Below are 27,460 nucleotides of genomic sequence, written 5' to 3'. Positions count from 1 at the left end.
GCCGGACGGGGGTTCTTATCCGGAGGGAGGGAGGGCTATGGAGTGCCAGGCGGTGCTCGATCTCTCCCGCCATAGCCCATCAATCACCCTTCCCTTCTTGCGAAGAAGAAGATGATCTGCACCATCCGAGGAGGTCACGGGTTCTACAATACCCACCAACACTCTTCGCGCGCTCTTAACATTGCGCGTGGCGGGCCAAAAATTATGCTCATCCCATCACCAACTTGAGGCGTGCCAGTTGTTGATGAACCCCCAATCCACCTTCGAAACATGGAAGCCATTGTGGGACCACACGCGCAGAGTGGAATGTTCTGCGCGGCCGAACGGTTCAGGGGAACCCTTCTCAACGGGAGAGACAACCTGGGTGGGGACAGTGGGTGGCGCTGACAACGTAGAGGAAAGACTGTTTGGGTTGCTGGAGATTTCGGCGTATTTGTTTTTACTTTAGGTGGGGGGAGGGGGAGAAATTCACAGGATGGAACGAGGTCGGGGCCCCATTGTGGTAATCGGCCCGATAATTTCTGGCAGGGTCGCGCATGGCTGCCATGCTTGTGACAATTAATGAACAAGCTATCCGATCGTCGGTTGATCGTATGAAGGAAAGTACTAAACCGTCTTCAATCGCGGCTGCGTGCTATTACTGCAACATGATTATGCTATTGTTACGTTAGCCGGAGGTGCGTGATGTGATCGGTGGGGTGGGGGGATCTGTAGCTTCCAGAAACGAAGCGGGAATTTATTTATTTATTATATTTTGTTATTCTATTTTGGGGGGGAGATTGTTCAACTCGGCTACGTGAGCGGTAAAGTTTTGGGATTGAAGAGATAATTGTCACGTGAAGTCATTCGATCGGGATTGATTCCGTCAACGTTGTCATGTACAGGTACGTTTAGTTCTGTGTTTTGGGTACTGCGAGGGTTGATGATACTTTGGTGGTAGTTGATGGGAGATGCGAGCAGTCGAGTTCTTATTTGTGATGCGCGTGAGGAGCGCTAGGTTTTTCTAGTTGGGCGAGGTTCGCGACTCTGGAGAGTGTTTTACTGTAAATGAAGTGTAGTTTTGGAGCTTGATGGTGTGGGGTCCCAAAGATTTAGAGCATTCAGTTTTGTGATGCAAATTCAGGGCGTTGACAGAGCACTCAGGTTTTTGAACTGGGGTGGAAATATTTGGTCCTGATGTTCGCAAGGCCTTGTGTTATAAAACTGGGATGGGACTTCTTTATTATAAAAATCTTTGCATACTGACAAATCTTAATTTACCATTATTGAACTCCAGGCAGACTTTTGTTAGGCACTAACTAATCAGCAAACTCAGAGTCATAGTTATCCTGCCAACGACATGTTTTGCTTCCAATTCACATGAACATGTAAACAAATAAACTTTTCGAGCTCATCGGACTCTTTCATTGTTTAAGACCGACAAGAATTTTTGTAAATGCAACAGACTATGGCGAGAAGGAAGAAAGTGGTGAGGACAACATGAAAGGCGAGTATTCCAGCAATTGTGGATTTTGTGTGCCTGTAATGCAGCCACGCAATGAGAGGGCACAGCAACTTGATGTCGAATCTGACCATCTTTTGATACTTGTTCATGGAATTCTTGCCAGGTTCGTTTTCTAACCTCATTCATTTGAGCTCAAGTCCTACGCAATTTTGAATTGTCTAGTCACTTGTCGCTGTTCGTGGGCTCACATTCTTGTAACCCCTGATGTATATCACATGTGACATTTTTTGCTTGTTTCCTTCGGATTGTAGCCCATAGTTTATGGTTAGACCTTCCTTGTCTGCAGTCCCAGCAATTGGAAATACGCGGAAGATGAACTGAAGAGCCGACTCGGCAACAGGTTCTTGATTCACGGTAACTCGCTTGATTTTTGCGCATAAACTGAGGAAGTTTTTGTGATGGAATTCAACACGATTTTTCGATTCTTTTGCCAGACTTTATGTTAAGAACATGCTCAACAAACATAATCGTTACTGCTTAGCTGAGCTGTAAACCCTGCTCTTCATTCCTCATTGGCACTTCTTTAGGAGCTCCTGCTGTGAAGTAGACGTTAGATTGTAGGCATAGAATCAAACCAAATATACTTTTTTATTTTTATTTTTAAAATAAGCATGACATTAAAGCATGTTTGATTTGGGAATTTTTGCAGCAAGCGCTGTTAACTCTTTTCTGAATACTCTTGATGGCATCGACAACGCTGGCCGACGACTTGCCTCAGAGGTATCCATCTTCTCGTTGTCCTTTACCTACCTCACCATCTCGTGAGATACTCATTGTGTTCGTACTCCGAATAAGACAATTGTCAATGGTCTCATTCTATAGTATTGGGCATTGATTTTTGTTATTTGGGTATGCAATCAGATTGAGCAGATTGTTGAGAAAGTGCCGTCCTTAAAGCGGATCTCATTCGTAGCACATTCTCTTGGGGGACTATTTGCACGATATGCTGTGGCGATGCTGTACACACCAAAGGATGATTTCACTGAAGATATGAATATATTAGACGAGCTAGAAAGCAGAGGCGAGGAACACCCCGTGTTTCGACGTCGCCGAGAACCCAAGATTGCTGGTTTAGAAGCTGTTAATTTCATCGCTCTGGCGAGTCCTCATTTGGGTGTACGTGGTAATAAACAGGTGAGAAAATTCCTCTTCACAGATGAAGAAATAATGTTTATGTCTATGTTCCCCTACGCAAAATTCTTCAATGCGTTGTCCTCCAGTTGCTGGTCGTTGGAACATGAAGGTGACTGAACCCAATCATAACTTCTATCAGCTGCCAATCCTGCTGGGAGTGCCAGTGCTGGAAAAGCTTGCAGCTCCAATTGCACCTTTTGTAATGGGGCGCACAGGAAAGCAGCTCTTCTTGACGGACGGAAAGTCAAGTGACTCTCCTCTGCTCTTGCGCATGGCCTCAGATTGCCCAGATGGTCAATTCATGTATGTAACATTCTACACTACCTGTCCAATATTTGGCCCATAAATTTTCTTTTGTTTTCTTTTTTCTATTTGTTTATTTGTTTATTTGTTTTTCTGGTGGATTTCTCGTAAAAAAATCATCTCTGAAATGGATGAAATCTAGCGGAGTTTGATCCGGTCTTATTCAATTCACAGATCTGCCTTGAGGGCCTTCAAGTCAAGAGTGGTCTACGCCAACGTCAGATATGATTGTATCCACACATCACTCGTCGTTTTTCGTTTATGTTTTTCTTTGTTCCTTAGTCTGTGTTCCTGTTGTTTCTGTATTAGCGTGGATTTATTGATTCGATGAAGTGATAAGAATCAACAGCTAAAAAGAGACAGTATGGTAAACCATATAGTTTGCATGAACTTAGAGATGATAAATTTGAGTAGCGTTCAGCATACATCATGTCACATTGGCGACAGTTTGTAAAAAAGCGGAACAGTAGAGAGAAGGTTACTATCTTTCTTCTTCGTCAATGACATTTACAAATAGAAAATTAGCTCAAAATTTTATTCAGGATTTCTTGACTTCCTCTGCACAGATGTAGTGGGTTGGCGGACATCCTCTATAAGGCGAGAGAGCGAGCTTCCAAGAGTACGTAAGGCTGCTTTTATCGGTTGGAGGTTTTGTTTTGCATACTAGCCTCAATCTATAACGGCTGGAAGAGATTGGTAGGACCTTGTTCTTTGTGGGTAACAGCACAGAACTCATAGCTGATGTGGCTTGTTGCAGCCTCCCAGAGTCTCTATGGACGGTTACAAGCACGTTGTAAATGTTGAGTACTGTCCGGCAGTGGCCAGTGATGCCCCTGCTTTCCAGCAGGAGTCTGCTCAGGGTAAAGCCGCAGCTCAAGTTTCTCCCGACAGCAAGAAAGCTGCCGCGTACCACAATAGGCTTGAAGGTACCATCCCATGACTTGCGCCGTGCTGAAAGAGTTTTTGTTATATATTCATATCATCGCTCAATAGCTTTGTACTGCATGGTTTCTTCTCGCCACTTGTTTCCAGATTAGCAATGTTTTTTTGAATAAAATTGAAACTGTAATTTGAGTCCAAGTTTTTCATATAGAGCATGTCTACATGGTTCTGTCACTACGCTGCATGCTACGCTGTTGCAATGCTAAATCGCTAACCAGAATGTGTTAATTAGAGGAAATGGTGCGGGGGTTGCAGCGAGTTAGCTGGCGAAAGGTGGACGTGAATTTTCATTCAGCAGTGTGGCCTTATTTGGTGGCCCATGATGCTTTAAATGTAAGTTCATACGTGTAGCACTTTTGATTTTGAGATACAAAGTACATTTGTGAGCTCTTACACTTGGTTTCCCGAAACTTGACTGAACGCAATTTGGATTTTTGAAAATCAGGTTAAGATAAAGTGGATGCATTATGAAGGAGCAGAAGTCATTGCGCATGTGGCCGACACCTTGAAACAACAAGAGCAAACCGTTTTCTTTGAAGCGAGCTTGTAATCAAGGTTCGAAGGTTATTAGAAGGTCTTGATGCTGAATTTTAAAGAGGATTCATTCGACATTTGGTAAATTTCTAGTTGCATTAGTATGGTAAGCTAGGATACGTGGCCATGTAAAAAAACAATTCTTCAGATGTTGATCGTTTTGGGCAACTAGCTTTCTGTTAAGGGAGTCTCGAGAATGAAAATTACGCGTGCACAATGTCGAATGGATTTGAAGTTTTCCTAGATTTTCTTGACATCGGTTAAGCATCTTTAATAGAATCTTGGTGAGGATTGCGAGTGGTTCTTAGGGCTAAGTATTTAGTAAAAGATTGAATTACAAATACCTCAGACTGTCTTTGCTCTGGAGTGAAAATGTATTGGGAAGGGTCCCTTCTCTTATTCCCTACTTTTGTTTGAGTTAAATCGAAGCATTTTTGCTCATCCTTCTCTTAGTCCGCACATGCACACAGGCAAAACAATGTGATGTAATAACCTAAGAGAGCTGACAATTATCCACAAGCTGAGATGTGCGAAAGGGTGAAGTTTGAGTGATTGTCATTCTGCTCACTTAATCCAACTCTGAGAAGACCTAGCATCAATTTATGTGCAACTATCCGCACGTTTCATGAGAAACCGTTCAACAATAGCGTTCTATTCTTACAGCCATTAGCCCTATATATTGTGCTACTTCAAGGACGGTGGTGACATCACCTTCCTTCAAAATGATGTATGCTTAGAAACAAGTGAAGTAACGTTAAAGTTCCCAACTATTAACTAATACATTCAAATCGTATCAAGCACCTGCAAGAAAGAAATGCACATCAATTTTCAAGAGTGGAGAGTAAGAACCAACTCTGTCTTTCCTGGAGATTTCTCTTACGATCCGCTAGTACTTGACTTCTTGTTTCGAGAAAGTTTTCATTACGATTCCCGGTGCGATTCCTGGTACTTTTAAAGATGCATAACACCAGTTCTAGCAACCGAGTACTAACAGATCGTGTGGCTCCACTCTCTACACAGCAACACCTATAACTGGCTGCTGCGCTAAAGCTCGAGAAAATGTTTACTTCTCTTTTGTTTGTTTATTCATTTATTTTTGGTCTGTCTTTCTACAGAAAAAGCTGTTTCTGTTTCAATTTCACGAAATTCCAGTTTGGGAATGTAATAACTGCAAAACCGACAAAAAGAAAAGTCCAAATAGACCTCAGCAACCAAATGTTAGGACGCTAAACGAAAGGGGTGAACATTGCCTCCACTATGTCACGAACCCGATCAAAATTCATCACCCTCAATTACAAACTTACAAATCAACATTTCAAGAAAAACCACTTGGGATGCAAGATTTCAGAACCTGAATAGAGAGGCACATTTACCGTGTCAATAAAACCCATACGAAATCAGCTCTTATCGACGAGAGACCCCATTCTTGACCTAAAATGTTCCCCTAATTAATCTCCTCACGAAGGCAATCCCCTGCCTCACAAGTAGAAAGGAAAGCCTTCAAACCTCCAGACAGAGTGATCCACGACACCCAATTTTCCCAAGAATCTAATTTTTTTTTCAAATCTCAAGCAAAATGCGGTGTCAAGCACACTAACCGAAACCATGGCACTAAAGCGCTGGGCAATCAATCTACTGTGGGGCAGGGATCGCCTGCGCCTGCCCTAGTCGCATCTCCTGCATCTTCTTCATGCGTTGCAGGAAGATATCATACTCACACTTCTCGTAGCCGTGCCTCTCGTCCTCGCACTTCCAGGGCAAGTAGAAAGTCTCCTGGCGGCACTTGTTCAGAGGGATGAGGAGCTTGGAGCACATATCCCGGGAACCCAATGGCAAGCGAGCCTCCACCATCTCCTCCTGCGTCGCCAAGTACTTCCCCGTGGTGGCCATTGTGGTCGATCCCACAACAATCCAATCCCTCGCTTGCCTTCAAAACGCCCTCCCCTTCACCAAAAAACACAACAACAACGCTACATTGAATCTGCCTCGCCACACTATCCTCCACATTTGGTGACCGATTCAAGGAGTGCCGATTGATATCTTTCTCATACCCGCGATGATCAGATTTAAACCCTGTATACACCCACTGCAAACCCGGTTTTCGTAGATGAAGGGTATGGGCTCATGGTTCCAGAAGCTTGCCCGAATAAGGATTCAGTCAATGGGTTTCACTATTTCAAGTAATGTCTTTATTTGACTAGCTTGTTAGATTTGTAGATGATATATCATACTAAAGCTGTGGTGTAACAGGTATATATAACTTGGCTTGATTTGATGAAAGTTCTTGTGTTTTTTTAAGAGCAATTCCTCGTTCACCTTCATGTGTGTTACATGCATGCGTTTGAGGGAAAATTACAGTAAATCTGACTGTGCAAATTATACGCAATTACCACAACTAACAAAGAATAATTGTACATGTTTGTAATTACTGCAGATGCATTTTGACTCCTTTTTATTTTACAAGTTTCCACATATGCTTACTCCTTAGCATTTAGCCTTTTTATAGTAAAGTTTTTGTTGTACAGGTGTATATACAAAGAGAGAGATACACACACAAACACAAAGAGAGAACATAATCAGGAACTTATTAAATAAATCCGTATGCAAATATATATATATATATGTTTGTTATTGTAAAAGTTGATGGTGAATTTGTGTGACAAAGACTAAATTCTCTAGGTTTTTAATTCATCATATTCATTTACTTTCATTTCTTGTAAAAAATGAATGATTTGTACTGCAATAACTTTTTTTTAAAAAGTACACTAAGGTTTTCAAAGTATTTGTTTATTTATTTTATTTCCTTTACGATTAAATCTCTATAATGATTACACATTCCATGGATAATTTGTAGTTACAAAAAAAATTGCAACATAAATTTAGAAAACTAAATGTTAAGATTTATTGTAAAACATATTTAATGTTTCTTTAAAAAATGTTTAGGTGCTCAAAATTATAAAACAAACCCAAGACAAGAACTTCTTATTAACTATTCAACATTAACAATGAATAACATTTAATTAAATCCAAAAAATACAAGTTTTCTAAATCGTAACATATTTTACGGTATCAAAAAACATTTTCAAAACACCCTCAAGATTAAGAGGCAATGGATGGAGACATAAATAAATAAATAAATAAATAAATAAATAAATAAATAAATAAAAAATAAAAAATATATAAATAATTTGAAATGCATTTATGCTGCCCCTAAATCCAACTACACTTTGATACAACAATTAAACCCAACTGCACTGAAGTGATCAAGCACTGCAGAGTATGACGAAATCTGCAGTGAAGCTGGCCAGCGTGATCTAGTTTCAGGGCTATGATCTCGAGAAAAGTTTCAAAACAGGTTCGACGAGATGGATTCATGGACCCACAATGCTTGTATTGTGTGTGTGTGTGTGTGTGGAATCTACACATCAGGAGCAATTGAAGTGTGGTCACTGGAGATGCTGCAAAGTTACAGGGTTGTGCAAGCTATGGAATCCCACAGTGAAAGATGAGATCAGTATCGCAGGACACCCATGCGGCGATAGCTCCAATGATAACTCCGGTTTTCGACCTATTACTTTGCATTTATCGATGTAAGTACTCAGAAAGGACACGAAGAAGCTTGAACGTTCTGGCTGGGCTCAGTCACTGGAAAACATCGAAAGGGTGTAATAGTCAGAGCGATGATACCTCGATCTCAACCACTTCGCAATCTTTCAGAACAGAAAGTGTTGAAGACTATTCAGTCATCTCTCCTTCCTCTCTCGCCAGCGAAGGCATCCAATTCAACGGTGTGTCTGAGCATGGGTACAGCCTCCGCATCAGTTGATGCTTGTGGCGACAGTGTTCTCCGTTCAGGTGGCCAAGCCGACGTTGCAGTTGAGCAGAGTATTAAAAATGCTGATGTGTAGATACTCACATGCCAAAGGCTGCATGCATGCACACAACCAGTTATTCGGTGACAGGTTGAGCGCTTTCGCGGGATAGAGGAACTCATTGGCGCTGAATAGATTACCTACGGCTGTTGAAATCATCTAAAGACGGATCATTGCGCTTAAGCATGTTTAGTTGAAGAGTGTAGAATGGCACCTGTGCCATATCCAGTATGTCTCAGCTGCCTCTAGGACCCAACTTAACCCTGCGGTGCATAAGATGCCAAGCCCTGCTATTAAGTAGCCCCACCTGAAACGCCCTTTTAACTGATGCAGGAGCTGCTCACCGAAACGATGAATACTTTCTAATCTGCTCAAAAGAACAAAGGGTAAGAGTCACGGAACCCTATGGTTGTCGACCAAACCTAACTGTCCATTGATCAATAGCTTGGGATTTAGTGATTGACGATAATTGCAGCCGTGAATTAGAGGAGGAGACGAAAGCATGTGAATTGGGTGAATGACCTTATGACTGGTCTAATGGAGTCAATTGCACGAATTGCACGAAACCAAGTTGGAATCAACTCGAGTCGCCAGCATTCCAAAGCCCAGCCAAACAGCAATCCTGCCAGGCCCATGATCGCCACCAGTAACACATTCCAGGCGCTGCATTTCCCAAGCAAATTCCACATTAACACTAAAGGTTGAATCTACCATGGCTGACAGTTTTCCACAGAACAACGAACCCATAAAAAGGACCTCTGAATTGAGAAGATCAGCCTGAGAAGATTTGAGTGCTGCCTCACCTAGTGGCGTCTTCCTTGGTGATGGCAGCAGTGACGATTGCGAATCCAACGTGCGCAACAGCTTTCACGTTTTGCTTGAGCGATGCAACTTCCACGCACGTCACGATCACAACCAGAAAGGCAAGCCAAAAATCCAGAAACTGAGTAGCCAAACCCAAAAGGTTGTTAAGATTTGAGTCGCGAGTTAGGCTCGCAAAAACCCAAGCAAAGTCCAACTCTAACATAATCGTTATGTTGCACCGGAAATTCCTATGAGCATTATTTATGTAGAGCAATTTGTCCACCTGAAGGGTATCATATTTGAGAGCGCACCACCCGCCAGCGTCGCAAGAATGGTAGAAGCCACTTGCCGCACCGCTCGCCGTAAACGCCATCCACTCTGAGTACCCTTGATGCTGCATAGCCCAGTAACTAGGAAGCAAAGCGGCGAAATTCGATCCTACCAGCGTCCATATCTGTACAGTCTCGTCTGTGGGAACTAGCAGCGGCACGCTGCAATCAATGCCGCCGTGCGCTGCATCGCAATGGCAGTAGCTGGATAATCATGGAAAAATGGAGTCGTGTGAGCTGAATTGGAGAGATGCAAGCTGCACAAGCTAAATTTTAAGTTACATTGGCTGGCTGGAGAGGGAACCTGTAGAAGTGCAATCGGCTCGACTCGTAGCCTGTGACGCACCGCCCTCGTCCCGAACAATGATTCAGACAACCGTGAACGCTGATGTGCATTTGCGCCTCCGCGTCCTGTCTCTCACTGGAAAGTTCCGTGGATGGTTGGGTTGCTGGAGCTGGTCCACTGGGGCGTATCATGTCGGCCTCCGCTGACGCAAACAAAAACTTCTCGGAGACCTTATTGTGACCAATGATCCTCCAGAGTGACCTCTTTGCAGCTCCTAGGCACTCCACGACATTCTCATACCAATGCGCAATAGATTTTGTGGTGTTCTTCCATATCAAGAAGAACCTTGAAGATCTTTGGGTGAAATCTGCACTTGTCTCATGTACAGGCTCAAATTCTTTCACATAATGAACTCCAATACACCAGATTCCTTCCGCAGGGTAGACAAGATCTAGCGACAACTCATCAACGTCACCTTTCTCCTCCGAGTTGACAACTTTGACATCCCAGTTGTCAAGCGTCGCAAGACCTTCCCACCGAGCATAGACGGTGCTTGTTGCATGCACCCCATGTCGGAGTTTCACAGAGAGAACTGCGCCTGAGGCGCCTCGCGGCACCTCCATGAAGAAGAATGTCCAATTCTTCGGGCTAGTGGTTCCAACTGGCGCCACTTCGGACAAGGAAAACCATGGCGAATGAATCAGGCTATCTCCCCCCGCAGGTCCGTAGTACGAATTGAACGGCGACTCGCCCCATTCATCAACCAACACTCTCTCCATGGATATTGTTGACACAGCGCAGCTTTCGACGCGCCAGTGCAAATCGAAGTCCAGTGGCGAGGTTGTGGTGGGGTTACGCACGCCAACGTACCATAGGCCACGTCTGGGCGCCGAAACTGTGATGGGAGGTGAGTCCATGACAGTCCCATTGTCCCCATCGTCTGGCAAAGCGCCGTGACTGAGGTACAAACTGGTTCCAATACCTGCGCCACAATTCGGTGACATGCACACCGCACGAATCTGCAAACTCAAGGCAAAATCGTCAACTTCCAGAGCGAAGTACTTCCATGCTCCTACATCAACACGCTGTGATGTCAACGACGTCCAAGCATTTTCTTCTTTGTCACCAACTCCGTTAGACTGATGGATCAAGTCCGGCATAGTCTTCACGTTTACATCGAGATTTGTTCCCGTCTTTGTGAGAATGGTCTCCTGATTGTGCAAACGTTTCTGGCTCCATCCAGATTCGATACTCGAAATTGGTGGAGTTTCGAAGTACAGTGACTTGACGGCGACGTCGCAATCGCGTCCCCTGAGATTGGGTGTCTTGCATCCCGACACTGTGAAATGGACTCCGAAGGTGAAAGTACTGCCCCGCGTGATCTGTCAAACAATAGAATCGACCACGAAGAGAAATCTCTTAACACACACACCGATATATTAAAAAAATGGCAGTATAGTCACATAGATAAGTTTCTTCTGATTGAGAGTACCATTTTGGCTTGAAATCGCCCGGGTTCTGGGTCGCTAAACACGCCCACATACCACAATCCTGCAGGAATCTGTACAAACAAGCTTTTGTCAGAGCCTTTTGCCCCACCGGATAGCGCAGCCTGCAGCGTCTGAAGAAAACCCTGCTTCGATAATTTTCTGTGGCCATTCTGATTCGAAAATCTCTTTAGAAGTCGGGATAAACATAACAAAAATTCACTCACCTGCATGTTGGTCAACGAAATGGAAGAGTTGGTAAGAAACCATGCGCAACACCCCGTCCTCGACGAATTGCCAGCCTTTGCTGCAGCCATAGCTGCTGCTTGCGGAGACTCCACTGAAGTAACAACAGATTCGAGGTTACATCAAGTCAAGTACTTGAGGGATGCAAATTAAGAAGTCAATTGGTTTGCATTGAGCGTCAACGAGAGGAAGATTTGAAAACTCTGCACGCGTAGGTGGAGGGCCTTTCTCACATAAGAGGTCTGGAAGAGGCGGTGATCCGACGCGAAAACAAACCATCGGCACCTTAGCTTTCTGTTTTCCGCCTTGCTCCTGTAGGAACCAAATCAGCAAATAGAAATCAGTGTGGAACGACAAACCCAACCAAATTTACTCTAAAAACATCTGCTGGGATCAAACAGGTAGTAATTTTTTCGGTGATGAATGCGCACCCCCGTCCATTTCCTTGTCAACAATACATTGAGTTCCGCAAACGCGCGAGGTACCTCGACTGCAGAGAATCGAAAAGGTTCACAGATTAGAGTACTTTGCAAGTGTGTTCTGTAAACATTTGACTTCTACAACAAGGAATGCGATGAAAAAATTTGAGTGTGCGAGTTCGGTTGGTAAGGCAGCGGGGAACATCCTTACTTCGAAAGTAGCGCCAAGTGTAAGGACCAATTTGGATGTTAGGATAATTCAGTGCTGCTAACATGCGAGAGGAAGAGTTTGTAGTACTCATGTCGTCCGTTTCGACATACGATGAATTCACGCCAGCGACACCGCACGTAGATTGTTGCCATGGCGTCAAAATCATCATCAGCAGCAGCGAAACCACCCCTATAGCGCTGTGATTCATCGCCATCGATGAACTCCGCAAACACTTTCTGGTACATCTGACCTCCAAACTGGCAAAGACGCAAGGATTATCTGCCCTTAAACCCCCTCTCCGTGTTCGCAAGAATTCAAGCTCTGCTTGACTTCGCCTGAACTCGCAGAATACTGGAACTCCGGCGGAGCATTAGAAACTTCACATCCGAATTGATATAAACACATGGAGCAACCGAATGCTCACACTCGAGTAGGACTTGAACTACACCATGCACATCGAATCCACAGACGTAAGCAGTAAATGAGAGGCAGGGTGCGCGGAAGTAGAGAAAGCAAGGGCAACATGGTCAAGGTCCTCCTACTCAGAATGATTTCTGCATCATCACTAAGTGGAGTCTGTTGCGAGACGCAAGGATTGGAGCTGTACATTCAAGGATGTCCAGAAAACGGGAGAAATGCAAGCATGTGAAATGAGATTCCGCCGAAGACCTGGGTGATAATATCGGTAGCTTTCAACTAAGATACCAAAAAAAGAAATTTGAATTGCCTGCTATCCATGAAGGACAGGACATTGCCCGACGACTGAAAATTTGGGATGATCATTCACAGGACAAAACTGCAAAATGACAACCTCTTTCAAAATCTCGCTGAACTTTCTTCGAGAAGCTTTCGTCAGAAGAGCCCGCCGCATGCTGTTTATTGACCTTTTCCCCACGTAAATGGCCAGAGGAAGTAGCATTAGAAAGTTCGCTGCCCAAACTTGCGTCGTCGACAGCATCTCGCAAGCGTCGCTTCTTGAATGCCACAGTAGACTCATGGTGAAACTGCTTTTCGTGAGTCAGCGGCTTTTGCGTCATAATCATCAGCATGACTTGGCAATGACCTCCCGCTGTCTACACATGATTCGTTTGTACGTCCACACGCGATCCTCTGCGATAATTCGCTGGAAATTCACACAGAGAATTTCACTAGGGTTGTTCTCAGGAAAATGAAAGGCGGGATGGATCTGATGGTGGCTCTGCGACACAATCATCAATCTTCGAGAGGCAGAATCGTTGTTTCGACTATCACGGAATGCCCGTAACTAGCTTCTTTTAGCCTAATTAAGCGTTTTTAACTCCATCATCTAACGACAATTATTAATTTCCCTCTTGAACTGCCCAACTTGGACCCTCCTCTCTCTCTGGATCAGGGGCTCAACAGTGTCGTTTTCATGATTCGAGCGTTTAGTCAATGATGTGAGGACGAGAGACTGAGTGTCGAGAGGTCAAAGACTTCAAACCTGAACTCTAGGATTCAAGCCACACCTGGGACATACTTTGTGTATCATAGAATTTGTCGATGTCGCAGTATTTACAAATTCCCGCGAAATTTGAAGTTACAGGGGCCTTCTATGAACACAGTTGCTAGGTGACAATCGCTATACCATTCCTCTGGAGTGAGGGTGTTTGAGGGGCGTGTCCGATGTGGTGGGTGGTGATTTGATCTACCTTGCACGAAACCTTATTGGACTGAGTTGGGTCTTCGATGTTCACATGTGATCGGCGAGTTTGATTGATAATATTCACATGTTATCGCTGGTGACTTAAGCGCGTTGGTTAGGGTGTGAGGATAGCCGAGATATTGTTCAGGGTGGAGGTATTAAGGGGACTATACTGCACGACAATGAGCTTTGGGAGCATTCGCGCTGGAGAACCGAGAAATTAGGGTTATATGGACAAAACATAGATAGGGCGCGCGAAAGTGGAGCAGGATGATGTGGCGATGGAATGCGGGGAGGAGATGATTTCGGATGCTCTACAACAGACCCTAGACCTTGGAGAAACTAGTGAGGCGCCATGTTGCCAAGGCAGGGAAAGGAGTTCCCAGCGCCAAATTGATCACATTTGAATGAGAAATGATGGCGCTGCACCGCGAGATTCTGCGCACCACGCAACTCTTTACGTGGAAGAATGAGCAAAGCGTGCCCTAGTTTGCATATTACCATCAGCCCATTGCAAAAGTGCTGCATAAGTGTAGAACCTCTCTGTCCTTACAGTAATTTACCAAATGCGAGGGATGAGAGAGAGAGAGAGAGAGCTTCAACAAAGTGTAGGGTTTCGCTGAACCACACTACTCATGAATTATAACTGAGAAGTTGACTTTGTTGATGTAAGATTACATTGCATTGATAGATACCATTTCAAATTCCGATTCCTTTATAAAATGACGCTGAAGCTGATGCTGCTCTAAGTATTTATCGATTTTTGCTGCAAAGGTGATTCTTTCCTCTCTCTTGTTTTTATTTTCGCGTTTGTTTTTTGTATTCTTTTTGTACTTTTCGAAATACAATTAAACATCATAGAAGAACAGAAAAGAAAACAACTTCGTAATATTGTCATCGCGTTTTTATACTCGTGGATCTGTAATCATGATTTGTAAAAATTTAGGCATGTTGATTGCATCCTCTTAATAGTGTATTTCTATGATTTTAGGTATTTGTGGCGATTTTCTGAACAATGCGTGTGATCAAGAGTAGAAAACCTCCGCCCATACATTTGGGACCTGATTTGAGGGATTCAGCCATAATTTTGTAGTAGCTTTAGTTTAACTTTAATTAAATCACATTTAACTAAATTTTTGTTTTTCGATTGCTCAGGTATCCAAAAGAAGCAAATTCAAGAAGTTTTTTGGTTATTACCCCGTATAAACAGCAGCTGAACGTCACTCAGCAACGTTGCAGTCGATCTTTAGGTTCAGCGAAAGCCTTGAACATCGAATTCAACACTGTGGATGGTTATCAGGGACGTGAGGTGGATATTCTCATTTTCTCCACTGTCCGTGCATCGGACAAACCAGGGATTGGGTTTGTAGCAGATATTCGTCGAATGAATGTTGCACTCACTCGTGCAAGGTTCTCTCTGTGGATCGTTGGAAATGCTTCTGCGATGCAACAAAATTCCGATTGGGGTGCGTTGCTTTCAGATGCGAAAATGAGGCAGTCATATTTCCCTATAAAGTACCCGTATTCTTTCCAAGTAGGGGTAAACTCTAAGCCACTGAGACCAGTAAGTCCACCTCCAGGGTCGTCAATGCATAATCTAACAAGCAGCGAAGCATCTACCGGGATTACCGTGTCATCTGAATTAAGCCATGTAGTTCAAAACTCGACGGCAAGGGCAGATGGTAGAAAGGTGAAATCAAACAGGGGTGAAGTCATCGATTCCTTGAAACCAGACATTCAACCAGGACGAATTGAGCACACACCGCAGGAAAACGAAAGCAGCAGTGGGGCTCAAACCGTGGGGAGTCACTCTAAACAACTGCATCCAAGTGCTGGGAAACAGACACAGACTACTACAGAGGGCGAACCTTTAATACTGCGACTTGATTCATTTGTCAGAGATGAATGTAACAAACAGTCAAGGACTAGTGCGTTAGGGAACAAAAACGATAAGGATCAGCACTCAGATAGCCTAAGAGCTTTCACAATCGACACCCACTTAGGAAGAGGGGGAAGATCTTGGGTTGATGTTAGTGGCATTCAGGATTCCAGCTCCCGGAGCAGAAAGGAGGTAGGTTCTAGAAGAGATAGCGCCAAAATTGAGACTAATGGTAATGAGAGAAGAAACTCCGAGAATGCTCAAGCAATCATTAGTGAAGGTGGTCCGGGTCATGATTTTGAGCTTTCGAACGACATTAGTCTTGGTCTGGATAAGATCAAAAGATCTTCCTCTAAGGAAATTCGGACTGGTTCGAGTCGGGCTATGAACAGCGCTGTTCCTACTGTAGATGTTAATCGAGACTCTATGCGCTTGTCGAGAGCGAGTTCTAGAATAACAACGTAGACAGATTTGATCGGAATCGATCGAGCTCCTGCGATCGTGGCAGTATGTCGCATGCTGTTGCATATTCGGATGCAAGCTTGTTAAGTTCTGAGCCATGTACGGATACTAGGTTCGATTCCTGCACAAGTGCATCCGCTATTCATGAAGAGGGTCGGAGATCTCCGTCCGGACATGGCAGTACAAATTCTCCACTCACAACATCTTCTGTGGTAGAGAGTGAGTGGGAACTTTTTATGAGAAGACTGCGAGAGGAAAAGCAGTCTGGAAACTCCATTCGAGACAAGCGTATTGATCAAATTCCAAACCCTGGTCCAGACAGACGGACCAACCGAACTGCTCGTTCTGATTTAGATTCACGGACGAAACAAGTTCAAAGATCTGAAGTAGTCTTATAGAATAGACAAACTGGGAAGCCTAATTCAATTACACGTCCAAGACATGCAGAGAAACCCGATTCGAGTATGCGGAGCCACCAGATTGACAAACATGATTTTCATGCACAGACTACACAGGCTTGGAAAAATGATGCAGTTCAGAGGCCACCTACACATCCTCCTCCTAACAAGAAACAAAAGGTGGGTTGCATATTTTCCCATTAAAGTTTGCTATTCTCCTTGCAACGGTGAGTGCATTACCATTTGTTTTTCTTGATTTTGGTAATGTGTAATGAATGTATCGTAATGCTTTGACCTTTTGTAGGTACTAAGAGGAAGATAGCCGAATTGTAAAGAAGTGCTTTGATCTCAACTATTGGAATATAAATTAGTTTTAATTAACTCTTAGTTACCATAGTAGGCGTATCTGGGCACACTGCCACATATTTACTTCGATATTTCTTCTTACACAGGTTGCAGGAGAGGCGTCAGGTGTACCAAACATCGCAATTGGGTCAACTTTGGACGATATCCTGTCAGGATTAGGTAGCCTAAGCCACTCGCAAGTTATAGGAACTAGAGTGATCGACCAACCGTCGACACTAAAACATACGAAACACCGTCCCTAGTATTGTGCTTATGTAAGGTCATCATTTCAACTTCGGACGTCAAAGGACTATGTTGGATAATGAATTAATTGCACCTATTGGAGACATCTTATGTCATGACATGTAGTGTCATGCACATAATTAATAGGTCAAGTTTGTACATAGACGAGTAATATGTAGTTTGATGTAGTACATTTTTGATAGAAGTATTCTAATTTTTGGCCATTGTAATTTATTCTTGTTTTGTTTGTTAGAGATGGGAAAAGAGGGTGTGGGGTTTGAGGTCGAATATGTGAAAGAGAGGAAAGCATTTGCAATCGTTATCATAGAGACTGGGCTATGATAGTGTGAGGTGAGCATGTCGTAGTGGAATGGGTTGGAATAGCTGTCGTAGTGGTGGTGAGTTTTATAATGATTCATAGGTTTCCATCTGCGATATAGCGACAAATGACAATGAAGTTGAGAACTTCATTGTTACTCCGAAGTGCTGGAACTCCTTCCTTTCGTTTAGGATTCAGGAATTTTTCTGAAGTGTCCACTTACTGTGATCGAATCCATCCGAAATCAGCTCTCAGTTTCCAGCGTTGCTTCCGTTACCCTGGGGAAGAGTTTGATGTACGATTGCTTGCGACTGCTAGTAAGGCGGTTATTGGTGTCATGTTTCATGTTGCAGAGCAGAGAGCTTGAGTATAACACAAAGAGACAGCCCTTAGTGCCAGAGACGTTCTCCGTGCTACATTTTTCGATCTAAACACACCTCGGTAATTTGGAGCTTCAATGTAAGGGTTGAAATATCTGATGAAGTAATGTGACCTTTTGCATTTAGATTTGAAGCGGCAATAACAAGCGGTGGCCGCGGTGGTTTAGTAGAAGTCCACTTGACTAATATCTACGCAATACTCAGTTGATACCTAGTCATCCATAAACCCGTGAAGGCTGCCTCTATTGACAATTACTGAAAACCATAATGTTAGCCAACTCGATCAGCTTTTTTTATAAAAATCATCAAATTTTAGGCCACACTCCGCGGCAAGATTCAAAGCCGGAGTGACAAACTGGCCATTGAGGAAGAACTTGGCGATCTGCCTGTAGAATGCTTCAGTGTAATGAATCCCATCCCAGGAAACGTAGCTCCCGGGCGTCGCGCACGCCGACTGCCCCTGGCAGCATGACCCGATGTTGCCGCACGTGAAGGCCGAGTTGTAGTTGTAGGGTCCTCCGGAGCCACAACACGCCTGCTGAGTGTTGGTAAACCCTGCCAAAAATATATCATTATGAAACTGCCTGTGGATAATTTGATTTGTGAGAGTGTTGGATAAAACTTACCATAAGTCGCTGGGTTGGTGAAGATCTCAATGCTGGCATTATAGTTATCCATGAGGAAGATCTGCGTGCCATCGCCACCGAGGCTCGTCCGCAGGTCCTCGAGCGCCTGCTGCAAAGCGGCGCCGTAAGCGCGGTTGATGGCGTTGATGTCATCCACGCACAGGAGCGCGTCCTTGGTCCGGTTGAAAAACTGCGTCAGCTGCGCCGGGTTGCACCCTTGCGGCGGCGTGTTGCCGATGAAGAAGAGCCGCGCACCGGAATCATGAAGCGTCTGAAAAAGCAGGTCACTAATTACATCCACAACGCAAATGTCAAATATAATCTCGAACAGACACAGGAGATAGGATTTGACTTACGGTGATGGCCGTCTTGACTGCAGCAACAGCGGCTGGAACGAACGAGGCGATGACGACCGGCGACGGCAGGTTCAGCACACTTGTGGCAACGATCAGGTCGATGCCTCCGATTTCAGGAATGTAGTACGCGCCGTCGCTGAACGCATTCCACACTGGTTGATACGGACCTTTCGCTGCACATATAAATCCCATCCAAATCAGTCTAGATTTTTCGGTACCAGAGGCATTTTCTAAGTGCAATTCAAGTTCCTCGACACCCTTTCTGTATTCTAACAGTAGGCTCCATTCTGTAGATGCAGCATAGATTTATCACATGAGTATAGAGAACATCACAAATCTGTCAAAGAGAGCTCATTTGGCTGTAAGAAAATCGCCAATTTTTGGGAAAGAGCCTTCCATGAATAAATGCTTCAAAAACATTACTCCATTGATTCCATGATAGTTATTCATTATTTTGACAGTTTCTTGTAAACATTGGGAGTCTCTAAACATGAAAATGTAGAGTATTTCAAACCCATTTTCAACTTCAAATTCAAGCATAAACCTGCCAGCGATGAATATTAGTCCTTGTGAATGGAGATGGTTGTCCAATGCTTACGGTCTGGGAAATAGAACCCTGTGTCGAGCGCCTTGCTCTTAAAATTGAGGAAATTATCAACCTGCAGGTTGAGGTGGATCGGCGTCACGAACGTGGTGGCGTTCGCAGTCGCGCCAGCATACGCAAAGTTGGCGCCGCGCACGTAATTCGCCCCGTTCAGAGCGTGCGCATACGTCCCATAATATGGATGCCCAAACGCTAGCGCTGCAACCAAAAAAAAAAAAGAAAAAAAAAGAGAAAAACAAAACAAAACAAAAAACCATGATTCGATCAAATCAGGTCCAACAGACGATCACGTTCTAAAAATCATTGGTTCTGAATTCAAGAGATCATCACGTCTTACATATGAAGTCGACGATGAGGCGGCCATCGGAGAAGCGATTGAACCCGGGCTTGTCACGGAAGGTGAAGCTGGTGCTGTAGGGCGGGTACAGGCGGCTGGCGCTTGGAAAAGTCGTCTGAGAATTCCCAGTGTCTGAGAGCGAGTCGCCGAACGTCCAGAACGCTTTGGGGCACTTGAATCCGTTGCCTGCCGCGCTTGCGATTGGCATCACGAGCATCAGACTTAGCAACAGCGCCAATTCAACCATCGCCAAAGCCATCTTCACCATAAAACTCACGTCGCTATCGATGAATCTGATCAGCAGTACACACACTGCAAATCAAGCCTCTGTCGATGAATCTGAGAATGCTAATCACGCCTCTATCGATGAGTCTGACCAAGATTCAGAATGATAATCTTGCGTGTTGTCATGGGCTTATGTAGAGACATTTCGACCATGGCATGATCTAATATTGGTGGTAAGTTACTGTATGGCACATTGGGCGATTTATATTCATTATTCCCTTATTCGGATAAGAATCGTCTTGACGCCGCACCTGATTGAATATGGCAGCAATACAAAAAGGATCTTCCATTTGTGTCAATAAAATAAAAAAATCCGATCTCTCTATTTCTTGCCCGGTTGGTGGCACAGCGAAACTGTTTTCAATTGGATTTGTCAACGCTTGTCGTGTAGTTTGGGTATACATGACCATAGCAAAGGCTGCACGAATTATTATCTTATGGGTTGACGCAGACGTGATGCCATGACTGACGATTATTTTCTTTGTTGTAATGACTGACGATTATTCTCTTTTTTGTAATGACTAACGATTATTTTCTTTGTTGTAATCGATGTTTGATCAGTGTCTGCAATAGTAGTAAGTTGGATTATGTGCTATGGCTCGTGCTACATGTCCACACGTGGAGGAGCCATAATCACTGTTGCAATCTGAGGATTGCTTCATGGTAGTAGAAGACATCAAAAAAAGATATATTGAATGAGACTAGAAATACATGATGTACTATCTTATCCATAGTCATTTTTTCTATGTATAGCAATGGTAATATATGTAGTGTGAGTCACATAATTAACTTATTTCTGTGGTTTGTACAAAAATTGTGATTATGGTTCTTAAAATTGCCAATGTACTAGTGAATTAATGTAGGAATTTTGAAATAAATAGCAAAAATAGGATTTTAATACAAGACTAGGTTCTTAGTAGGATTTTTTGAGAAAGCATTTTTAAATGAATATTTTCTCTTCAATTTAGTTAATATAGTTCTATGATGTTTTTGTGGTTGAATTTTTCTATTAAAAGTTAATTAAATTAAGAGCTAAATAGAAACCTAATGTCGTCAATTCAAAAGATTATATATATATATATATATATATAAAGAGAGAGAGAAGAAGAAAAAAAGTGGAGAGAATATAAGCAAAAGTGAAAAGAAAAAAGAAAAAAGAAAAAAACAATATTTTTTTTTCTTTACCGACCAGATGGATGTCAATTGGGTTTTCTAGGGGGTGCACAAGGATTTGCATAATTTTGGATCCAAGTTGCAGTCCTCCAATCTCTTCTTCATTTTTTCTTGCATACCTAAAAAGAGCTCCAGAGTTGAAAGACATCCAATTAGTGGTTGTTCTTGTTTTTCTCCTATCTATAGTATTTTTGCAAGGTCGTTGGTGTCGTTATTGCATTCATGTGATGTATGTGCAGGTATGTGGTTGCACTTATTATTCCTCATTCCGTTAAAGTATGGCAACAGAACTTTTTTTTTCTTATTGGCGTATAACATCAAGGGTTGGCATTGTTTGGCAAAGAAGCATTGGTGTAGGATGAGCTCAATTTTATGTAGATTACATTGCATTGATAGATATCATTTTAAAATTTATGATGTAGACAAAGAAAATCTAAAGTTTAATTTAATGTTGTGTCGTATATGCATATCAAGTTGAAAAAACTATGTGTGATAAATTCTTCTTGGATTAAAAAAGATGAAATTTAGTTTGGTAGAAAATAGGTTTATATATATATATATATATACTAGCCGAAATCTTTGCCATGCCATTGTGCATGGTTTTTGTGCACAAGGAGGTCTTTGTCTAAATTAGAGGTCTTTCTACAAATTATACAGGGCTACTTGTTGGTTAATGATAAGAAATTTTTTTATTAATGAAAAAGTTTTTTTTGTCTCTTTGTTTCATGCCTAAGCTTTCTTATTATATAGATGTTTAGAATTTGCAAAATTATATCTATCAATTCAATATAATCTTATATTAACAAAGTCAACTTCTAAATTATGATTTTTGAATTGTGATGATTGCATTATAATATGTTTTGGTGATTCTAGTTGTTAAGTTGATATTTATCAATATATTATAGACTTATAATAACAAATTTAATTTTTAAAATTTATACTTTTAAATATAATAATCATCTTTTCATATATTTTTATGTTTCTACTTATTAATTTTAAAAAAATTATTGAAAAAAATTAATAAATTAAAATCACACTTTATTATGATTATAAAATAAATAATTATAAAATTTTAAAGCTTAAATATGTGATGATTTTGTGATGTTATTCTTCTTCTTCTTCTTATTATTATTATTATTATCACCATCATTCTTAGTAATATGCAATAATATATTATTAGTTTCATTACAATTTTTAAATATATATATATATATATATATATATATGTTAAAATAATATTCACATTTGTGTTTATGGTCAATATAAATCATACTTTATTTTCAAAATAATTCTAATCTATTTGTAATAACTTATTATATTATTATTAGTATATTTTAAGAATTATTAAATTGATCCAAGTATTTACTAAATTTATCCACCTATCATCATTGGTTACAGATCCAACCATTTTTTCATTGACTTCCAACCAATATAAATCTATTAATAGAATTGTTTTTCATGATGGTATCACTGACATACATAATACATAATTATTTAGATAAGAAGTGTTAAGTAGAAAATAAATGAAGGTAGATTTGACAATATCTTATAAAAAAATATCTTAAAAGTCTTATTGACATGGCTTTGATTTCATATGTGTTTATAGTTGATTGATAGGTTAGAAACTTGACCAGCAAGTTAGCCACATACTATACATATTAGCAACTTGTGATACAAGTTGGCCATGTGGCACACATGGAAGAAACTTGCCTTACAAGTTAGAAATATGTTGTGCAAGTTTGATATATATTGGAGGTCTTATAGAACATCACCATATAATTCTTAATTAAATAATATACACAGAAGCAAGACTAAAACCTTTCTCACTCTTGTCAAAGCCTTTCTTATTCCTAATCTTGTTTTAAGAATTAGTAGTCTTCTTATCTTTTGCAATAGCCATTATGGTCTTAATTTATTACTATCTTTCAGTGAATTTTTATTTTTTTTGAATGATACAACAATGTATTGAAGTTTTTATTGTTTGAAATTCATATTCTTGACAATTTGATAAAAGTGCTAATTTATAATTTTTGTTTTGTTTTAAAAGTGATTAAATTACTTCACTTCTTTTGTTGTGCTTTAAAGATTATAAACTACCTATCTTTAAACCAATATTTTTTGTCTTTTAAGATTGATTTTTTCTTTAGAAAAAATAGACTATTCTTCTTTGGGGAAATTTTTATTTGGTAATAGAAGTTGCAAAATATCTTCATCTAATTTGACTTGTGGATTTATTAAAGTTATCTATTATAAAGATGGAAGGAAAAAATATTTATGATATACTTGATAAAAGTGAGAATAGATTTGTAACTATTATAAATCTTCACAAACTTGTTAACATTCTCAAGGTGGAAATTTCATATATTACCAACATCAACTATTGAGGTATTATTCTTATACTTATAGAAGAAATTAACAATGAAGTTCAAAGTCTATACCAAGAAGTTGTATAATTGAAAGAAATAAGTAGATCAATATGATAATTCAATCTAAGAAGTTTTGCTACTACAATTATAAAAGAAGTAAAGATAAGTATATCAAAGAAGTTTGTAGAACAAGATCAAAATTTTGAAGAATCCTACAATAACTAAAGCTCGACCTTAGATTGCATCTTTTCCAATATTCTAATGGATTTACTCAAATTGGATTCATAGGTATATTACTATTTGAAAGTGATCTCTTTTGATTTGCACCTTTGATGGAAAAAGTCTTTTTAATTCTTTTGTGATTTGAACTCATTTCTTAGAAGTGCTTGCAACTACATTTCAAAAAAGTGATAAAAAAATACTAATATATACAAAACTCTTACTTTTCCAATAAAGATCATATTCAGCCTCTATATATATTGTCAAATTTGAAAACCTTGCTTAAAATATGGATTAGAATGAATTTTAATATAAATTAAAAGATACTATCAAAGATTTATTATTGACAATGTCAAATGCAAATTTATTGGAACAATTTATTATTCAAGCCATTGCATACAATAATTGACTTTTTGAAAGACACCAAGAACAAAAATTTGGTTGGAGTGATACAAGTCAAGTTATAATAATAATTCCTATTTTTTTAGAAATTTATTCATCAAAATTTGAACCAATACACATTGATATGACGTATTTTAAATATCTCACTAAAGAAAAAAATATTTGACATTGTCAATAAGGGTTGTACTTATAGTGTGGAGAATCTAAGTATACTGCTCAACAATGTCCAAAGAAGCAACACAATCAAAAAATATAAGTAAATGCTAATATAAAAAATATAAGAAAAAAATATGTATATAAAACTATATAAAAATAATATATTTTAACTTATTATTAATTAAAATATTTTTAAATGTATTAATAGAATAATTTTGATAATTCATGTTTTATGTTATTATTTAATAATTATTTTTTATTTTTCAAAATAAACTTTGTCATAAGAAATTATATTTGGCATATACATAACTTATACATTAAATTCTTTCAATCTTAATTTTGATTTTTATAATCAATAGTTATGTAGAATAAGTAGTTATTTTCAGAATGTAGATACCTAGTGTATAGTGTAAACAGGGATAGATAACTGCTGAAAAGGTGGTTCAGCAGGTAGAATGGATGAATAGTCAGGAAAAGTAGTTATCATCTGTAGTATAGGAGTTGGTATCTCGGGGTAGTATAAGGAGGATGGGAGAGGGGAAGAAAATGCCAGACTGTGAGAGTTGTGAGCCGAGGGCCAGACTGTGAGAGTCGTAAGCCGAGGGCCATCGCTGTGAGAGTCGTAAGCCGAGGGCCATCGCTGTGAGAGTCGTAAGCCGAGGGCCATCGCTGTGATAGTGTGAGCCGAGGGCCAGACTGTGAGAGTCGTAAGCCGAGGGCCATCGCTGTGATAGTGTGAGCCGAGGGCCAGACTGTGAGAGTCGTAAGCCGAGGGCCATCGCTGTGAGAGTCGTAAGCCGAGGGCCATCGCTGTGATAGTGTGAGCCGAGGGCCAGACTGTGAGAGTCGTAAGCCGAGGGCCATCGCTGTGATAGTGTGAGCCGAGGGCCAGACTGTGAGAGTCGTAAGCCGAGGGCCATCGCTGTGAGAGTCGTAAGCCGAGGGCCATCGCTGTGATAGTGTGAGCCGAGGGCCAGACTGTGAGAGTCGTAAGCCGAGGGCCATCGCTGTGATAGTGTGAGCCGAGGGCCAGACTGTGAGAGTCGTAAGCCGAGGGCCATCGCTGTGATAGTGTGAGCCGAGGGCCAGACTGTGAGAGTCGTAAGCCGAGGGCCATCGCTGTGAGAGTCGTAAGCCGAGGGCCATCGCTGTGATAGTGTGAGCCGAGGGCCAGACTGTGAGAGTCGTAAGCCGAGGGCCAGACTGTGAGAGTCGTAAGCCGAGGGCCATCGCTGTGATAGTGTGAGCCGAGGGCCAGACTGTGAGAGTCGTAAGCCGAGGGCCATCGTTGTGATAGTGTGAGCCGAGGGCCAGACTGTGAGAGTCGTAAGCCGAGGGCCATCGCTGTGATAGTGTGAGCCGAGGGCCAGACTGTGAGAGTCGTAAGCCGAGGGCCATCGCTGTGAGAGTCGTAAGCCGAGGGCCAGACTGTGAGAGTCGTAAGCCGAGGGCCATCGCTGTGAGAGTCGTAAGCCGAGGGCCATCGCTGTGAGAGTCGTAAGCCGAGGGCCAGACTGTGAGAGTCGTAAGCCGAGGGCCATCGCTGTGATAGTGTGAGCCGAGGGCCAGACTGTGAGAGTCGTAAGCCGAGGGCCATCGCTGTGAGAGTCGTAAGCCGAGGGCCATCGCTGTGATAGTGTGAGCCGAGGGCCAGACTGTGAGAGTCGTAAGCCGAGGGCCAGACTGTGAGAGTCGTAAGCCGAGGGCCATCGCTGTGATAGTGTGAGCCGAGGGCCAGACTGTGAGAGTCGTAAGCCGAGGGCCATCGCTGTGATAGTGTGAGCCGAGGGCCAGACTGTGAGAGTCGTAAGCCGAGGGCCATCGCTGTGATAGTGTGAGCCGAGGGCCAGACTGTGAGAGTCGTAAGCCGAGGGCCATCGCTGTGAGAGTCGTAAGCCGAGGGCCAGACTGTGAGAGTCGTAAGCCGAGGGCCATCGCTGTGATAGTGTGAGCCGAGGGCCAGACTATGAGAGTCGTAAGCCGAGGGCCATCGCTGTGATAGTGTGAGCCGAGGGCCAGACTGTGAGAGTCGTGAGCCGGGGTAAGCTTGGTGCTACCTCTTTTCTTTTGTTTTTTATTTTCTTCGAATAAGAGGATTGAGAGTTTCTGAATATTGTGAATTGAATTATGGAATGGAAATGTGATTGGTATTATTTGAGAAGAAGAAAGATTGAATGCTGAAATCTGATTGTAGTTCAGCAGAGAGAATGAGTCTGTGTTTGTGTGAAACACCGTAATGTGAATGGCAGTTTTGTGTGAAGAATTCCAGTGATTGGAATGAGGGTAATTGTGCGCTGAAAGCTGTGAGGGCGCAGTATTACAGTTGGAGATTATGAGGGTGAATATATTGGTGGAAATAGCAGTTATTGGTATGACTGAATTGCTGTAAGGAAGCGACCGATAAAGTGAAGGGAGGAGATTATAATTTCCTTGTGTGTTCAGATATTGGAAATAGAGACGATACATTCAGGAGGTAATTGATTGTGTGATCCTAAGCTGAGCGCTTAAGCAACTAGTCATTCCCCGTGTTCGAATCCCCCTATATGGGTTTATTTTGGGAGGTTTCTTCCGGAATGAGTAAAACGAGCAATCACATTTTGGCCCCGCTGCCGGGGAGTGATAATAGCTTTGAGTGTTAGGAATTAATTACCAAACGTGTGAGAAAATTGGCAATGGAAGACGATTTGAGTAGTGTTTGAAGGAAGATTATGGTTAATAAGAACGAGAGCATTTGCATCGAGGAAAATAAATCAGTTGAGAGAAAGACAGGGAAGAGTGCAAGGAAGGAACTTGCTTAGAGAGGAGCAAGAACGTAATCTTAAAAGGAAGCATCGACAGAATTGGATTAAACCATGGTTGCAAGCTTGTTGGCGCATCCGAACATATCAAGAACTGGACAGACTGTTAATTCTGCAGTCGTATGTATCGGTAGAATAACTGCCAAGAACACTCGCAAGAAATTTTGTTAACATTCAAGTGGAAAACTTGAGGCCGTTAACTGAAAGAGAAGGAGGCGTAGATGAATTTGGTACTCCATTGGGTATTTTTCCAGTAGGGGGTACCGCTGAAACGAGCAATAGGGGCTCTTCAGATTGGCACAAATTGGTCGCCAATAAAGATAACTATATTGTATTTCAAAATCCGACGTTTTCACCTGCAATTCAACCAATAAAACT

General features: G+C 41.8%; 4 protein-coding genes and 1 long non-coding RNA gene across 13 annotated transcripts; 2 read left to right on the top strand and 3 right to left on the bottom strand.

The window, feature by feature from the left end:
• Positions 1-54: 54 nt before the first annotated feature.
• On the top strand, positions 55-4,858 carry LOC112287419 (putative lipase C4A8.10). 4 transcript variants are annotated; one of them, XM_024530365.3, is made up of 11 exons: positions 55-884; positions 1,445-1,607; positions 1,791-1,858; positions 2,154-2,224; positions 2,366-2,638; positions 2,778-2,941; positions 3,116-3,171; positions 3,508-3,560; positions 3,699-3,867; positions 4,116-4,216; positions 4,329-4,858. In XM_024530365.3, the coding sequence occupies exons 2-11, from the start codon at positions 1,480-1,482 to the stop codon at positions 4,431-4,433; spliced, it is 1,188 nt and encodes a 395-aa protein (XP_024386133.1). In that variant the 5' UTR covers positions 55-884; positions 1,445-1,479; the 3' UTR covers positions 4,434-4,858. The 4 variants fall into 4 exon arrangements, 3 of the variants coding, with proteins under 3 accessions (XP_024386133.1, XP_024386134.1, XP_024386135.1); XR_002971256.3 differs by having other exon boundaries at positions 148-884; positions 4,139-4,216; XM_024530366.3 differs by lacking the exon at positions 55-884 and adding an exon at positions 905-1,143.
• On the bottom strand, positions 4,709-6,371 carry LOC112287421 (NADH dehydrogenase [ubiquinone] 1 beta subcomplex subunit 7). 5 transcript variants are annotated; one of them, XM_090253656.1, is made up of 2 exons: positions 6,016-6,371; positions 4,709-4,863 (listed from the first exon to the last, which is right to left on the bottom strand). In XM_090253656.1, the coding sequence occupies exon 1, from the start codon at positions 6,305-6,307 to the stop codon at positions 6,050-6,052; it is 258 nt and encodes an 85-aa protein (XP_090109782.1). In that variant the 5' UTR covers positions 6,308-6,371; the 3' UTR covers positions 4,709-4,863; positions 6,016-6,049. The 5 variants fall into 5 exon arrangements, 3 of the variants coding, with proteins under 3 accessions (XP_090109782.1, XP_024386138.1, XP_024386139.1); XR_016505096.1 differs by lacking the exon at positions 4,709-4,863 and adding an exon at positions 4,950-5,585 and having other exon boundaries at positions 5,791-6,371; XR_016505097.1 differs by lacking the exon at positions 4,709-4,863 and adding an exon at positions 4,950-5,218 and having other exon boundaries at positions 5,791-6,371.
• Positions 6,372-7,543: 1,172 nt separating this feature from the next.
• On the bottom strand, positions 7,544-12,957 carry LOC112287417 (uncharacterized). Of its 2 annotated transcripts, XR_002971254.3 has the most exons (12): positions 12,072-12,957; positions 11,873-11,931; positions 11,675-11,753; positions 11,423-11,535; positions 11,201-11,269; positions 9,727-11,090; positions 9,377-9,626; positions 9,093-9,232; positions 8,812-8,952; positions 8,504-8,656; positions 8,105-8,343; positions 7,544-7,991 (listed from the first exon to the last, which is right to left on the bottom strand). XR_002971254.3 is itself a non-coding variant. In XM_024530362.3 (11 exons), the coding sequence occupies exons 1-11, from the start codon at positions 12,283-12,285 to the stop codon at positions 8,157-8,159; spliced, it is 2,769 nt and encodes a 922-aa protein (XP_024386130.1). In that variant the 5' UTR covers positions 12,286-12,957; the 3' UTR covers positions 7,544-8,156. The 2 variants fall into 2 exon arrangements, 1 of the variants encoding a protein (XP_024386130.1); XM_024530362.3 differs by having other exon boundaries at positions 7,544-8,343.
• Positions 12,958-13,278: 321 nt separating this feature from the next.
• LOC112287420 (uncharacterized) lies at positions 13,279-17,295 on the top strand. Its single transcript, XR_012218348.2, has 3 exons — positions 13,279-14,508; positions 14,890-16,653; positions 16,926-17,295. It is a non-coding gene; the product is annotated as an uncharacterized LOC112287420 (long non-coding RNA).
• A 559-nt stretch (positions 17,296-17,854) lies between these two features.
• Positions 17,855-20,063, bottom strand: LOC112287418 (GDSL esterase/lipase At1g09390). Its single transcript, XM_024530364.3, has 5 exons — positions 19,684-20,063; positions 19,341-19,544; positions 18,743-18,915; positions 18,387-18,657; positions 17,855-18,315 (listed from the first exon to the last, which is right to left on the bottom strand). The coding sequence occupies exons 1-5, from the start codon at positions 19,949-19,951 to the stop codon at positions 18,044-18,046; spliced, it is 1,188 nt and encodes a 395-aa protein (XP_024386132.1). The 5' UTR covers positions 19,952-20,063; the 3' UTR covers positions 17,855-18,043.
• Positions 20,064-27,460: the final 7,397 nt, after the last annotated feature.

Source organism: Physcomitrium patens, chromosome 10 (assembly GCF_059467195.1).
Source record: "Physcomitrium patens ecotype Gransden chromosome 10, ASM5946719v1, whole genome shotgun sequence".
In the NCBI taxonomy this organism is placed as follows: Eukaryota; Viridiplantae; Streptophyta; class Bryopsida; order Funariales; family Funariaceae; genus Physcomitrium; species Physcomitrium patens.
This window is presented reverse-complemented; position numbering and strand designations above follow the sequence as displayed.